We start from the raw sequence: 15,000 nt of genomic DNA on the forward strand, positions 1-15,000 counted from the left end.
CAGGGAAACACAATGACTGAAGATCTCTTTTTGAGTTGTAACAAAGCAGAGCCTATCACTGAATTGATAAAGTTACAATTGTGTTCTTTCCATGTATACTTGTAATATTTATTGGCTTTGCATTTGGATTGTAATCTTTAGTATCAGTTAAGCATTCAGTATCACACCACACTGCTATGGGGCCGTTAAGTTCCAGTAACAATTATCTTCCTTTCACTATTTATCTTTTTTTCCCTTTAATTCCTTTCATCATAGGCTACTGATCCATGAAAGGCTCTCCTATTTCCTCCATGATGATTTGCCTTAAGAAACTTAGATAAGAGATCTCATTTAAAAAATCCTTTTGACAGTCCACATACTCTACTTTGGCTTAAATGATTAAGTCAAGAACCACCATAGCTCCTCTTAGGCTTCATCCAATATGATTTAAAAACAAGCCACCCAACACCTAGCACAAAATGACCTCAGGAGTGTCTTCGGCTCTAGAGTCAAAAAGAAAAGTCACTGGACTATCAGCCCTAGAACAACACAGACTCTCAAGGGCATTTGTTCAACTCTCTGTGGAGAGAGGAAACAGGTTTTCCTCATTGGTGGTCCTTTACATCAAAAGTTCCAATAACAGAAAAAACAACCTTAGGACACCTTCAGGATGCCTTGTCTAAGAACATCCAGCACAGTGAGCTGTGTACACCTCTGAAACTTGAAAGCACCATGAATGTGCACAGCAGCCACTGACACTGAAATATGTCACCTCAGGGATCAAAGCAAATGCCGAGTTTACATGGAAAACATGAAGAAAATTGAACTCCCCAGGAAGTCTGTATCAGATACTAAAAATTCAAGGAATAAATTAAATAGGATGCTACTAATAAAAAAATCAGATTACATATACAGCATAAGAGCACACACAGAGTTTTTAAAAGACATGAAAATAAATGGAAATGGCTCAAAATAGTTCAAATGTCCTGTAACAAGGCATTACTAAAACACACATAGGTCCATAACAATTGACTTGGTATTCTAGTTTTGAAGGTAAATTTCACATGGTATGGTTTAAAAATTCATATTATTTTACAGTACATCAGCTCATATTTCAAGCTTATTTAAATTTTCCTGAAGTTTTCAAGACTTGCAAATCTGAATCTGCTGTTTAAACACTGCCCTTGTTTAGCAATGTGGACCAAAAAAAGGCAGCTACTACGGCAAGTTAGTGTTTACAGAATTAAATTGGATGTAGTAAACTGTTGTAACTGGCTTAGGTATAAAAAACTCTCAAAACTAAGAAACAAATGGCCCAACAAAAACCAACCAATCAACAAAAAATTACCAGGAGAAAGCCTAAATGTTCTACTACATGAAGTATTCTGGAAGATCGCAAGTTCCTTTCAACCATATGCAAAGCATAAGCTCAGCATTTACACTTCATGAACTCCAAGGATTATTTATGCTCACCACTTTTAACATGCTGTGACAACACCAAGCTCAGGAGAGTCCACCTTTCTGAAGAGGTTGATCCTGATGAGGTTGCTCTAGGTTTTAAACCCAGGTGACACAGATCATCTGCCAGCATTACCAGTTTTTCTCCAAGCATGTCTCCTTTGAGCCAGTCGGAGACTAAGGAAAGTTTTGCTGTGCTTGAGCATGCCTGGATCACAACATAAACATTACAAGAATCTTTTGAGGGTATAGAATAGTAGAATGGTTTGGCTCAGAAGGGACTGTAAAGATCATTGCCCAAGTTCCAATTTAAGTACCAACCCCCTGCTATGAGCAGGGACACCTCCCACTAGACTAGGCTGCGCCAAGCCCTGTCCAACCTGGCCTTGAACACTTCCAGTCATGAGGCAGCCACAGCTTCTCTGGATAACCTGTTATTAACTATTAACTTTTATTACTAAGTCTAAGATTAATATGCCAAACTTGCACACACAGAGTGAGAATTGTATCATCTACCACAAACAGCCTTCAGATTTTACATCTGCAACAACACCCCCAACTTTCTTTGTGTCAGAGACAGCAACTTATGGCTGGGTCAGATCTCTACTGCAGAGTGAAACAAGTCACCTTCTGAAAACGCTTCTTTTATGTTTCTCCTCCAACTACAGGGCCCAAGAAATTACCACAATGGAATTAGAAAAATAATTTCTAGGTGACAAGTTGGCTGAAATAAAATCTATTTAAAGCATAAAAACTGTTTACAGTACCTGAATTCTTTAGGAAGAAACAGAAGGTCAAAAATTAGAAACATTATTTTGCTGATGAGCCACTGTAAGTTACAAAATTATAAAAACTGAATATTCCTAAAATATGCAGTGGTCTATGCACTGTACTGTAAGTCAAGCGCTATGAGTTCTTATCCAAAAATTCATCATACACTGTCTACTTCATCCCATGCGACTACTTAAATGTCAGTTTGTCAATATTCAGTGTGAAAAAATGGAATACTACCTTTTCCTTATAAGCACCTTGTAAGGATGATGATAAAAATAATCATTTAAATTACTGGTCTAATCCCCAGCTCCATTCCTTTTAGATTGGAAGAGAAGATCAAAAAATCAAGAATCTACCCCTCTGCCTCAAAAACCAAACTGACCAAAAACAAAAGGGACAAAGATTCTTTTGTTTTGGCATCACAATTTCATTTCTAAGACTGTCCCCAGATTTAAATGCATTTGAAACAAACACTACTCTGAAACTAAGATTTTCAAACTACGGAAATTATCACTACAAAGCCATGTGAGTCTCAAAGCTAACATCTGAGAATTATTAAAAACTGGGCATAACAAGGACAAAAAAAATCTTAAGAGGTACCTTTTGAATTATCTGGAGAAAAAGAACCCATCTCAGGTCCATCTGAAAAGAGAAACAAAATTCCCCAATATTTAATAAAAATCTCTGCTGAATAGGAAGCAATAATGCCATTTTAACTGTCCTGTAGGCATAATTAGAAGCTGCTAAAATTCAGAAACAAAGTTATTGATTTTATAATTTTTGTCTTCCAAACCTTTCTCTTCCACAAAATTCAGTAAGGGACTGTATTTTTATGAAAGACTACCAATGACTACTATTAACGTACACTGTATAAAGAAGCAAGAGCAGAGAAATTCTGATGATACTTTTAAAAAATGATTTATACCATATAGAAAGGGACAGAATCTTTCATCTCAACACTATTATGTACAACTTTCCTAAAACTACCTTCCTTATGCTGGATTTAACACAAATTCATGTAGAATTATCTTCCATGCAACAGTGCCAAAGTGACTATTAATGAACCACAGCCCATAATAACAGTAATGACTTTGATAAAAATTAATAAATCATGTACAAGTCATACCTTAACTAAATCATCAAGAATGACTTTCCTTTCATCATTATTGTTGCAACAATGAAGTACGCTGTATAAAATATCAACCAGGAAATGGGTGTCTTTTCTCCAGTCTTCTTTCAGCCAAGTTATTAAATTCATATACAGAAATTGTACAGATGGACTTCGGTTATGAGCTTTCACTTCATTTTCCAATTCAGTTTGAGCACGACTCACATCATTTCCCTGCTCTAAAAGTACCTGGAAAACTCTGTTTGAGGAAAAGGAGTTGAGCAGGGCAGAGAGAAATTTCAAATGCTGTTCTGACTTCTGTTCATTGACATACACAATGCTCAGCTCAGCCAGGTTGCAGACTAAGTTCTCTAGAGGTTCTTTCCTTAGACGTGAAGTTTGCTGTAAGTCAGCCTGAATTTCAGAGTCACCATTTCTCACTTCCGTGAGCTTTTGACTCTCTGTGTTCCTTTCAGAATCATCCTCATCTGTAAATCTGATTTTTAGAGATTTTCTATTGTTCGGTTTCGTAGCACTCTTTGGATTCTGAAGAATTTCTAGCATACCAGATATGGCAAACAGTAATTTCTCATCAGCATCCAACCTATCAACATGAAGTATACACATTTTTAAAAGATGGTCCCAAAAGTCTGACAACAGTTTCTGGAAAACTTCATCTGTGCCATCATCACTGGAGAGTTCTGCTTTAGCTTCCCAAGAACTCAGCATTTCTGCCGTTTGATAAAATAATGGTCCACTTTGTAACTTGGGCTCCTTAAGTACAGCATTGGTAAAAGGAATTAGCTATAAAGACAAAAAAATGTATTAAAAAACAGTGATCGAATTTATAAAATCATTTCATTGTTTATAATCCCAGGAAATTATATAATTCTGGAAAACTTTCTGGAAGCAACTTTGCAAATATCAGATTTGTGTTTGAACACTTTATAAAAATATACAGGATGGGAGGCACCTTTTTTCCCCTTAAATATAACTTTAATTGCACAGTAAAAAGAATGATTTCACAGGAAGAAAAACCCCCAAAATTCAGTACCTTTACTTTTGTTACATTGCTCTCTACAACTCCCTGAAAGGAGGTGGGGGTGGATCTCTTGGGTTATTCATTGGAATAAATTGCTCAGGGAGGTGGTGGAGTCACCACCTCTGGAAGTGCCCAAGAGACACCTGGATGAGGCACCATGAGGGACATGGTCTGGGGGCGATTTTGGCGGTGCTGGGCTGATGGTGGGACTGGATGATCTTGAGGGTCTTTTGCAGTCTTGACAATTCTGTGTGTTCTTTTTCATAAAATCTAGGGAAACTCTCAACAGATAAGTAAACCCTCACCTAAAATTCACATTTTTCTTTAATTTTGAATTATCAAACATACACACAACATTCAGTATTTCTGGTGAATACCTGGTCACATATAAGCATTTGATGAATTTCGTTTTGGTCTTCTTCTCTTTTCTGCAGTACAGCAAAGCACAGACACTCCATAAATGCAGTTGTAATTGCTGAACTTTCTGAAGGGCTGGCTATTGTCCTCTCACTTGACAACCTGTTAAGAGGACACAGAGTCAGCTGTGCTTCGAAGAAACCCAGTATGAATGTCATCACTGTACCCTCAGTTATGCTGTTCTGATTCAGACACCAGTATAAGAATACAGGATCATAGAATCATTTACAGGAGTCAGACCAAAATAAAGTCAATTTAAAAAGTTGATAAACCCAGGCAATTAATAGAACAGATATCAAAATAACTTCTTCATCTGGTCTTAGCATTTAGAAAAAAAAAGATATATGTAAGCAGAGAAACCATACACAGCCTAGCACACAGTCTCATGTTTCAGATGGCTGTCAAAACTCTTTTGTAATTTTCTACACACACCACAGAGGTTCAAAAAGCATCACTTTCTGTCATTATAGAAAAAAAAAAAAACCAAAAGAAGAAAAAAAGAGAAAGGAAAAAAAGAGAAAAAAAAAGAAAGCCACCTAAAGACCGTCTCATCTGTTTTGAGTCTGAAAACCTGCAATTTCTTTGCTTTTAATGAATATTAGATCACATAAATGATCTGAGAAATATTACAATTATTATACTACATGTAATAAAATTCTATATGCTTTTCAAACAAGCCACTACACAACTCTCTTCTCCAAGAGCTCTGCTAACTGCCACACCAACATCGGCCGAGAACCATTTTTTTTTAAAATAAATGAAATTTCAGTATTTCATAAAGTAATTTCTATATGTTTTTGGGTACACAATGCACAGGCACACATTTAAATTACATTTGATAGAAAAGTGGTTTTGATGTATTTTAAAGGTACAAAGTAAAAACTGTTACATCCTTTAAAAATGACTATCACGAGAATTACAGTTCTTGCATAAAGGAAATGTCACTATCACAAGGCTAATCCCCTCTGTAAGAATTACACACTGGTAAGAAGAGCCTGGTTCTTAAGAGTCACCCTTAATTACAATTTATGTTCCATATTCAAATTTGTCATGGAATATACACAAAGCTTTGACAAGGAAAGATAAGAATGCTTCATGTAAGAAAGACGTAGTAAAATCAAATGGAAAGCTGAAGGTTTAAGATAACAAGAACAGCCAAAAAGGACTGACTCCAGTTTTGGATACTGAAAAGAACTTTAAAAATATGATCTCATTCATCTTTAAATGCTCCAAGACCGGTTTCCTTATTTCCAAACGTAAAAGAGTCTAATTCCAAAGAAATAAATTTGTGGTCCATACCCTTGAATTATAGAGCTGAAAAAAACTCTGAAGTATTCCAGCTTTGGTTCCATGATGTCAGGAGGGACCTTGCTAATGAAAGGCAGGAGGTTTGGGTAGATAACATTAGCTAATCCTCGCCCACCTTCTCGAAGCACTGTCCAGAGCTTTGGCAGAACTCCTTTTCTGGCGTTTACATGACTCCAACAGTCCTACAGAAAGAAATTTACCTACTATAAATTAAACAACAATATACTGTCTCAGAAGAACTCCCAAGGTAGCCACTTAACCTACCTCCCAGTATTATAGCTGAAACAAGTTATTGTGAAATTTAAGTTCTGTCAAGTTACTCACTTGCCAGTATTCTTTAAAATCAGTTTCTCCCTATTTTGGCCTGTGAAGTGAACATGATAAAACCATTTCTGCATTGTTTAAAATCAATCAATCTTCCTTGTTAGCCAACTGCAATTAAAGGTTTCTCTTTAATAATGCTTTTATGATGCTTCATAGAAATCTCTTATAATTAGTCCTGTATTTAATTTTAAGTTCTCATTATCAAGGCCAACCAATGACTGACTTTAGACGTAACACTAACTTCAAAACTCTCTTCAAAAATTTTCTGATGGTTAGAAAATGCTTTTGCACTTCCCCTCCCTAAATTTTTTTATCATCTGATCTATTTTATTTATTATCATATTTATTATAGTTCAAGGTACCTATATTTATAACAAGCTGAACAAAGACTGGGGTTTTCTTAACGAAAACTTGTTACAATTCATTCCAGCACTTGCAAAAGGGACCTGCAACATTAAACCCTCAAACCATCCCAGTCTATGGCAACATCTCCTCCTGCTAATAAATTCAAAGCTGGCATTTCACTTAAAATTAAAGGGGAAAAAAAAAAAAAAAGCTATAGAACCTTTACATTTGAAGGGGAAACAAACTAACCAGAAATGCACTGCAGGCCATTTTTGTAACTGTCTTTAACAAAGAAGAAGGTTTTAAGCATTATTTGTCTTACTAGTAACTACATTTAATGAAAGAATTTCAAGTTAATTAAATTAAATTAAATTAATAAAATAATTTTCAGATATGCTGGACACGATATATTTGAAAGTTACACTGAAAGAAGGAGGATGTAGCCTCAAGGAGTTCCTGTTATTAATCATAAAGAAAACCCAGTCAAGCCTGTCTTCCTAATTCTACACAAAGAACAACACTTGGTGAAAAGTTAAACTTGATGAAAATATCTGCCCCTTACACTTCCCACATTACCTCAATAGTGGTAACAGTATAAAGCACTGCCTCCCAAAGAGCAGGACACACGACTGCATCACTGTCATCAATGCTGAGAAGAACAGCAGGACAAACTCTTGGTGCATCAGCTTTCACCACCTCAGGCAAGTGCTGGCAAAAAGCAGAAATCAGCTCAAAGAAAGCAGAGCGAACCTGACAGAGGCCACAGAAGGAAAAACAAAATTTGTCACTACAAGATTCCTTTCAAAGTAAAAAAAACCTTACAACACACCATCCCCATATTTTATCACATTAACAAAGGTTAAAATATTATTAAAAACAAAGCAGTTATTCAACAGTCTTATCAAGTATTTTAGCGTAATTTCTTTAGTGATAAAATGCTTGTCAAAAGTTGTATTTTTAAATACTACTCAAAAAGCATTTCTTCCCAAAGCAACTTACAGCTTTAAAACAAAACATTATTGCAGGAATTTATCCCCCTATGCACTGCTGGTCTTGGCAGACTAAAGACCAGTAAAATGGTTTAAAAAATGAAAATCCCAAAGCACTAAGAACACATGCTCTAAGTAGTAAATTTTAAAACAATATTGTCTATACTGAATTTGGGTGGTTTTTAAACATTAATCTGGTCAGATATTAGTCCCAGATCAAAAAGATTTATAATTATGTCAACTGAACAGTCTCTTTAGCCTTTCTGGAATCTACCTAGAAACCTGAAGGCTGTTTCAAAACCAAGCAAAGTACCAAGTTCATCCTTGTAGAATACAAGCAATTAATACATCCTTAGGTTAAGAGTATTACCTTTAACAAAAAACAAGCAAAATAAAGAAGAAATTAAAAAGTCACCTGTGATACGTTGTTTTTGCTATATTTCCAAAATTTGTTTTGGGACAGAAGTGACACTAACTTTTCCTCCAACGAATGCATCTCTTTCTTTGGCAACATGCTGAGCAACTTTTTTAAAGCTAACAAGGAACAGGTCAGAATCCGGAAAAATTTGGCTTCCCTTTCTTCTTCTGGTACAGTTCTCAGAAAGCAAAACAAACAAAAAAGTGGATTGCAAATAAACCAGCAGGCATCCCAAGTCTGTCTAAACTAAACTGCTTTTTTTTTTCTTTTTTTTTTTCTTTTTTTTTGATTTCAGGTGCCAGCAATATAAGTACATAAACTTTCCATGGGTTCTAAATTACACTATAAAGTCTTAGGAAGAAAAAGAGTTTCTAGTCATCTCATCTTACAGCTACTCACAAATGCTATTCTTAAAAGAGCTGAAACAAGAACTAGATAACTGGTAACACTTTTGAAACCATTTATACTTAAGTCCCAATAAACTTGCTGGGATCTGGACTCAAATAATTATTATGTCTCCTGAAACAGAACTAAATTCACTACTTCCAGGGACAGAGAATCCAATAAAGACCAAGATTCAAAGGCTTAAATAAACATTCCATCAGGCAAACATACTGAGGGTCACTGAGTGTATCAGCTGTTTCCTTCAGAAGGTGATCTTGAAGTACCTATGGGGGAAAAAACAACACATATAAACAGAAAGAAATCTAATACTTGTATGTGAACAATATAGTTCACACATTATTCAGAGACAGCACTACAAAAAAATTTCACAGCCTCTGAGTTGTCTTTCTAATATTTTCAGACATGCTAAAAAACATCCTAGAAAAGAATTTCATTTAAATCTCCCTAATACTTGCTAAATTGCAGCCCTATACCAATGTGCTCCTGCTAAAAAGAAGCCAAACTGAGGGCAAATCAAAACAGTTATGTTTGCACACAACGGGCTGGCAACACAATCTTTTACCTTTTTCTAGTTTAGTCAATTTAATTCAATTGAGTATCATATCTGACTGGCAGAAGAGCATAAACCTTGGTCAGAATTAAACTTGTAGATGCTGAAACACTGCTCAGCGTTCTTCATTCCTTTTTCAGTGTAGCTAAACTACTCCAGCATCATTATTCCATCTGTCAGCAACACATGCACACAAGGAAATTCACTGTTCATTCCTTTGGTTCCAGCCATTCTCATCTCAAATCCAAAAAAACAGATGTATTTTTTTCTCTGCATTCTTTATTATTCTTTTTTATATTCCCTTATAGAAAAAAATTCTTCCCTGTGAGGGTGGCGAGGCCCTGGCACAAGTTGCCCAGAGAAGGTACAGGTTGCCCTATACCTGGAAGTGTTCAAGGCCAGGTTGGACAGGGCTTGGAGCAACCTGGTCTAGTGGAATGTGTTCCTTCCCATGGCAGGAGGTGGAACATGAAGACCTTTCTAAAGTCCCTTTCAACCCAAACCATTCTATGGTTCTCTTCACAGGGGCAAAGTTTCAGGTGAGAAAGAAATTTAATTGTGAAGAGTAGATGGGGGAAGGATGACTTGTAAACTTATAAAAGAAGCTGATATACACAAAGCCTTAAAGTTTTATACAAAAGTATAAACTCACATTAAGAATTTCATCCTTACAGAATACTAAGGCTTCAGGTTGTTTGCTTGAAGGAAAAGCTTTTTCAAAAGCTACTTTTGCAGCAGAAGCAGCAGGGGAGTAAGTGTCACACTGAGCAATCAGCCAGTAACCCATGATACTTTTTAAGTAAGGAGCTAAGTGTTTTTTTACTTTAAGAATTAGTTGCTCGAAAGATTGCTGAGTTGCTTCTCGAACACGGCGATCGTGATCCTGTTAAACAAAGAAAAGAAGGAAAAAAAGAGAAAGGTTTATTGGTTTAAGAAATGTACCTTTGATTTCAGGTACTTCAAAGCAAAAGTGGTGATTAAAAAGCCATGTTTCCAATTAACTGGATTTGAAATACATATTTGAAAATAAACACCAACGACAAAAAAGTTTTGGTATCCCAAGGTATGGGGAGAGTCCTAATTTAATAGCATCATACTCCCAAAGTGCTGTACACTCAGAATTGTAACCTTTCCCTGATATCCCTAAAAACAGTTTTTGTTTCCAATTTAGACAAACATTTTACAGACAGAAGAGGCAGGAGAAACAGGAAGGCTTGAAGACATCTTCCGAACTAGAACTACCATGATGCTGTGCATTGTTATCCTTTATTTGCATATAAATTTACAACATGATGATTTTCTACACTCTTGACTCCAGAAAGGAAGAGTAGGAATTACTCTAATGGGTAAGAATAGTGACTCATTTTGTCCCATATCATGTTTTCAACAGTAGCCATTCTAGACAGTTTGGAAATACAGTAAATATATTGAGAAACTTATTGCTAATCTCGCTACACATGGTCTTTTCATATTTAGGTTTGGGGCTTTCTTTTAGTGGTAAGTCTGGTCATATTTTAGTCCTAGATTAAGAAGATTTATAATTATGTTAAATGAACAAACTCTCCAGTCTTTCTGGAATCCACATAAAAAAGCTTTTCCTAAGAAATATAGTACTGTCTTTTAAACATAAAGGTCTAACAGACCTATCAAGGAAGTACAGCCCAGACATCACCAGTTCAAGATTCCACCCACTGCCAACACTGAAGTATGTCCATAAAAAAAGAGAACATTATTTTCCTTCAACTTGATGTTTCTCCTAGACCAAGTCAGTAATTCCAACAAAGGCAAATATGTCAACAAAGACCACCTTAAAGGTAGTCACAGGAAGTATATAGATAAGTTTTTAATTTAAACACTTCAATACTTACTAGTGAAATTTTACAATAAATTCTCGGCCAGTAAGGAAGAACACCTTTAACAACTTCCGCTTCTCTTTCCTTGCACATCGTCCCAAACTCTTGCATAGCCTAAAGTCAAAATATCAAGAGCATGACTTAAGAAGTCAGGTAGATATGTTCTGTAATTTACTCATTTGATCTGAAACTACAACTCCCTTTTCCAAAAATCAATTCATTTCTGGGAAATGAGCACCTAATAGCGATAACTGCATGATGGACCTTGCTATAGGTTATCCAAGGTATCTTCTGGATTGCAGTTCTAACAAATCCACCAAAGTGAAATTAGTGTTAATTACTTCCTCTTTCACCTTTAAGAAAACTGCATTATTCTCTGATTTAAAAAAAAAAAAAAAATTATGGGGGGCAAAGGATACACTTACTTTTAACTTAGTTGTGATATCCCTTTTAGAAAGTTTTCGCAACACCATTCGGAAATCAGCATCCACAAGGCTGTCCATTTCCTCTGCTCCTTGAACTGCAGGAACATATCCTAGATCGCTCTGAGATGTTCCAAAGCCAATAAATCCAGGCACTGTTCCACGTTCTTTGGCAAGAAGCTCTGCAGCTCGGCCACTGCTAGAAGGCTGACAAAAAACAGGGACAGGAGTCAATTATCTATTTAATTTTATTTTGCACACATCATGCATTTGAAAATGTGATCCTATTGATATTGTATAATTAACTATCTAATCAAAATAAAGTCTCTCAAGGAACAGTCCACCTGTGCTTTTAACATAGAAGTTTGACCTAGAAAATTATTCTTCTCCTTAGGATCAGGCGGAGAAAGTTGGGGCTGTTCAGCCTGGGAAAAAAAAGGCTCCAGGGAGCCCTCATAACATCCTTCAGTATTGGCAGGGAGCCTACAAGGAAGCTGGAGAGATGTCTTCATCAGGAGCTGTAGTGATAGGGCAAGGAAAAATTACTTCAAACTGAAACAAAATAGGTTTAGATTAGATATGAAATTCTTGCCTGTAAGGGTGGTGAGGCCCTGGCACAGGTTGCCCAGAAAAGCAGGGGCTGCCCCATCCCTGGAAGTGTACAAGACCAGGTTGGATGGGGCTTGGAAGAACCTGGTCTAGTGGAAGGTGTCCCTGTCCATGGCAGAGGGTGGGACTTGATGAGCTTTAAAGTCCCTTTCAACCCAAACCATTCTGCGAGCGTATGCGATCATTCTGTGAATCAGAATTCTCTTTTCTCACAGTGCATGAAAACTTATGGAAAATTTCATTGCTTTTATTGCTTTATATTGATTTTATTTTTTTTGCTATACAGAAAAGCCTAACAGAAAATTCCTTCTGCAAGCAAACAATTTAATAAGAAACTATAAACTATTTATTAAGAAACTATTTATCCTTCTTCACTATTTCTGGTTTTCCTATAATGGGCCAATACAGCTCCCAGGGAATGCTCCACTTTTCTCAGAACAAATAAAAAACACATAGATAAAGGATTCTCCCAGTAACCAAGTTGCCAGAAATGATTTAGAGGAATGGAGCAAAAGCATGCATATGTAACAAGTATAATAAATACCATCACACAGTATGTGTTTTAGAGCTCAGCATCTCTTCTAGTTTACCAAATCTGCTCACTGTACTATTGGCTCACACTCTTTTCAAAAGACTGCCCCAAAACTGACTGATGCTTTAATGTCCTGTGGGACACCTCATAATGCAAATATCTTTTATTTCCTAATGACGACAGCAGTTTCGTGAGCTTGTAGGGTTTAAATCACCTTTTCTGAATGTGAGCTGTTAAGGACATAGTGCTTTTCGTTCCCTAGTCTTCCCTAAATCCAAGAAGGAATTAGGAAACCTGAACACCAGATTTCTTCCACAATCCTGAGTGAGAGGACAGACCTCACATCATCTCTGGTCTTTTGGCAAGAGCGTATTCTAAGACTGCACAGAAAAATACACCGAACGTACCACCGGCACGTTGATGAATCTACACCCGCGGTGATGTTGCTGCCCCTCTCCGTACAAATACCACAGCACCAGCAGTCACACTCCGCTAAAGCATGACCCAGGCCGCGAGGCGGCCCCGGGCCCGGCGCCAGCTACCACAGCCGGGCCCGAAGATCGCGCTGCCCCGCGGTGGGAGCCGGCTTCCGGCGGCCCGCGGCCCCCGCCCAGGGCACCCGGAGTGCCGGAACCGCGAGCCCCCGAGGCCTGGGTCCGGTCCCGCCACCCTCCGGCCCCGCGGGCCGCGCTCACCCGCAGGTTGCCCTTGGTTCGCTGCTTGTTCTTGCCCCCCATGGCGGCGGCGGCGTCGGCGGCACTGGGACCGGGGCCCGCCCGCAGCCACAACGGGCACCACGACACTTCCGGGGCGGCTCCGCGCGGCGCAGGAAGGACCCTGCCTACAGTGGCCTTAAACTCAACATCCTTTAGAGGAAAAATACATAAATAATCCACCGATCTTAAAATTCGACCGTCCAGTGGGGCCTTTACGGAGCCGCGGCGTTCTTGTACACTTACAAGGATTCTGGATTTGGGAAAGATAATGTTGGGGGTTGGGTTTGTTCCTTCTTTCTCTAAAAAAATTTTCCCCATAAGTTACCAAGGAGACTGTAATAAATGTATAGTATTAAATTCGTGAATTAAAATTGTGTGTATTAAAACTTTGCAGTAGAATGTAAAAACCCCTGAATTCCAGGAAACAGTTCCAGAGCATCTCTTTGCATACCACAGTCTTTTCACAGTCCAAAGGTGTTACCTCGACATCTGCCAGAGAGATAACCGGGAAACGGCCCATTAATCATGGGCTGACCACATCTTCACAGTTCATCAGGAGATCCGATACCAATCTGGGCGGAGGGCGGCAGAAACCTTCTGACAAAAAATTCAGACACTTTTCATTCAAACGTCTTTTCAATTTCTCAAGAAACTCTTTCAGATATCCCTTGCAGACACCAGACATTTCAATGATTATGTTATGTACATGATGTCATGTTCTTCGGGTTCTTTGTTACCGCCTTGTTTTCGCCTCAGGGTAGAAAAATAGTATAAAACACCTACCCTGAGACCCCGAATTTGTGAGAGTACTCCAGAGAAGCACCCTTTGCTGCTCCCGGATTGTCCACCCAACATTCGATCGATGTTGTCCTGATTTATCGTGGCGTTTCTCGAAATTGCTTTTCAAATTTGTTAAATAAATCTTTAATTTTGAAAATTAGCTCTGATCATTTATAACAAATTGGTGCCGTGACTCGGATACAATATCGGTACTACGGAACCCCTTTGCGTGGGAAGGCGCCTCTGCCGATTTTTTTCGGCGGCCCCCGCAAAACGGGAAACCCTGTGGTACCTATTGTATCACGAACAAATTTAGGCTGAACGCCACGATAAAAGGAGGTTCTGGATCCAAAAATATCAGAGAACTCGGGAAGGACCAGGAAAGGTCCTTCGGAGCCGCGGCTAAAACTTTCACTCGTAAAATTCTCAGTGCACGAAGACTCCATGCAAGAAAATAGCTCTAAGTATTGCGGGTTGAGTGAGTGTGATTGGGTGAGTGAGTGAGACGTGGCTTTGTCACGAACCAAGTGTGGACCTGCGCGCTGCATTTCCAATCTGCCGCGAGGGACTTGGTAAGCAAACAGGGAAGCGAATCGGGAAAACTCATTTTGCTCATAAAACCTGGATTCAAGGAGAATCCAGGGGACCGATCACGGAAAAGCTAAAAGGGAAGGTTACGTTCCTTTGAGTTCGGGAAATTGGTAAACCTTTTGGCTACGGGCTTGGTAAGAGCCCAGGACACAAGGCGGAGGACCGTCGCTGGTGGAAGAAGCCCTCAGTTCAGCTCGCTGAAAGGGTAAGTAAACCAGCTCAAAAAGCGGAACCCGGTGTGTGTAGAAACACCTTAGAGAGGAAATCGGCTTTTAGCGAAAAGCTAAAAAAAACCTCTAAAAAGGTAAGCTGCCCTTGGAAAACAAGACAGAAAAAGTGTAAGTTTCAGAAAGAACCAAAAGAGAAACATGTTTTAGAGC

The 15,000-nt window shown here is 38.2% G+C and overlaps 1 protein-coding gene across 2 annotated transcripts in view; it reads right to left on the reverse strand.

The window, feature by feature from the left end:
* LTN1 (listerin E3 ubiquitin protein ligase 1) overlaps nt 1-13,305 on the reverse strand; it is a 30,912-nt gene extending 17,607 nt beyond the window's left edge. The window contains exons 1-12 of one of the 2 annotated variants that reach the window (XM_066209215.1): nt 13,229-13,305; nt 11,396-11,599; nt 10,986-11,084; nt 9,770-10,000; nt 8,778-8,830; nt 8,160-8,340; nt 7,332-7,463; nt 6,078-6,268; nt 4,739-4,880; nt 3,338-4,123; nt 2,812-2,853; nt 1,453-1,645 (exon numbers count right to left, since the gene is read on the reverse strand). In XM_066209215.1, coding sequence (XP_066065312.1) covers nt 1,453-1,645; nt 2,812-2,853; nt 3,338-4,123; nt 4,739-4,880; nt 6,078-6,268; nt 7,332-7,463; nt 8,160-8,340; nt 8,778-8,830; nt 9,770-10,000; nt 10,986-11,084; nt 11,396-11,599; nt 13,229-13,270 — 2,296 coding nt within the window. In that variant the 5' untranslated portion in view covers nt 13,271-13,305. Of the gene's footprint in view, nt 1-1,452; nt 1,646-2,811; nt 2,854-3,337; nt 4,124-4,738; nt 4,881-6,077; nt 6,269-7,331; nt 7,506-8,159; nt 8,341-8,777; nt 8,831-9,769; nt 10,001-10,985; nt 11,085-11,395; nt 11,600-13,228 lie in introns of both variants that reach the window. The other variant, XM_066209209.1, reaches the window with a different exon arrangement.
* Between the last annotated feature and the right edge of the window lie 1,695 nt (nt 13,306-15,000).

Source organism: Chamaea fasciata, unplaced genomic scaffold (genome assembly GCF_029207755.1).
Source record: "Chamaea fasciata isolate MVZ Bird 193981 ecotype frontalis unplaced genomic scaffold, bChaFas1.0.hap1 SCAF_2, whole genome shotgun sequence".
Classification (NCBI taxonomy): domain Eukaryota; kingdom Metazoa; phylum Chordata; class Aves; order Passeriformes; family Sylviidae; genus Chamaea; species Chamaea fasciata.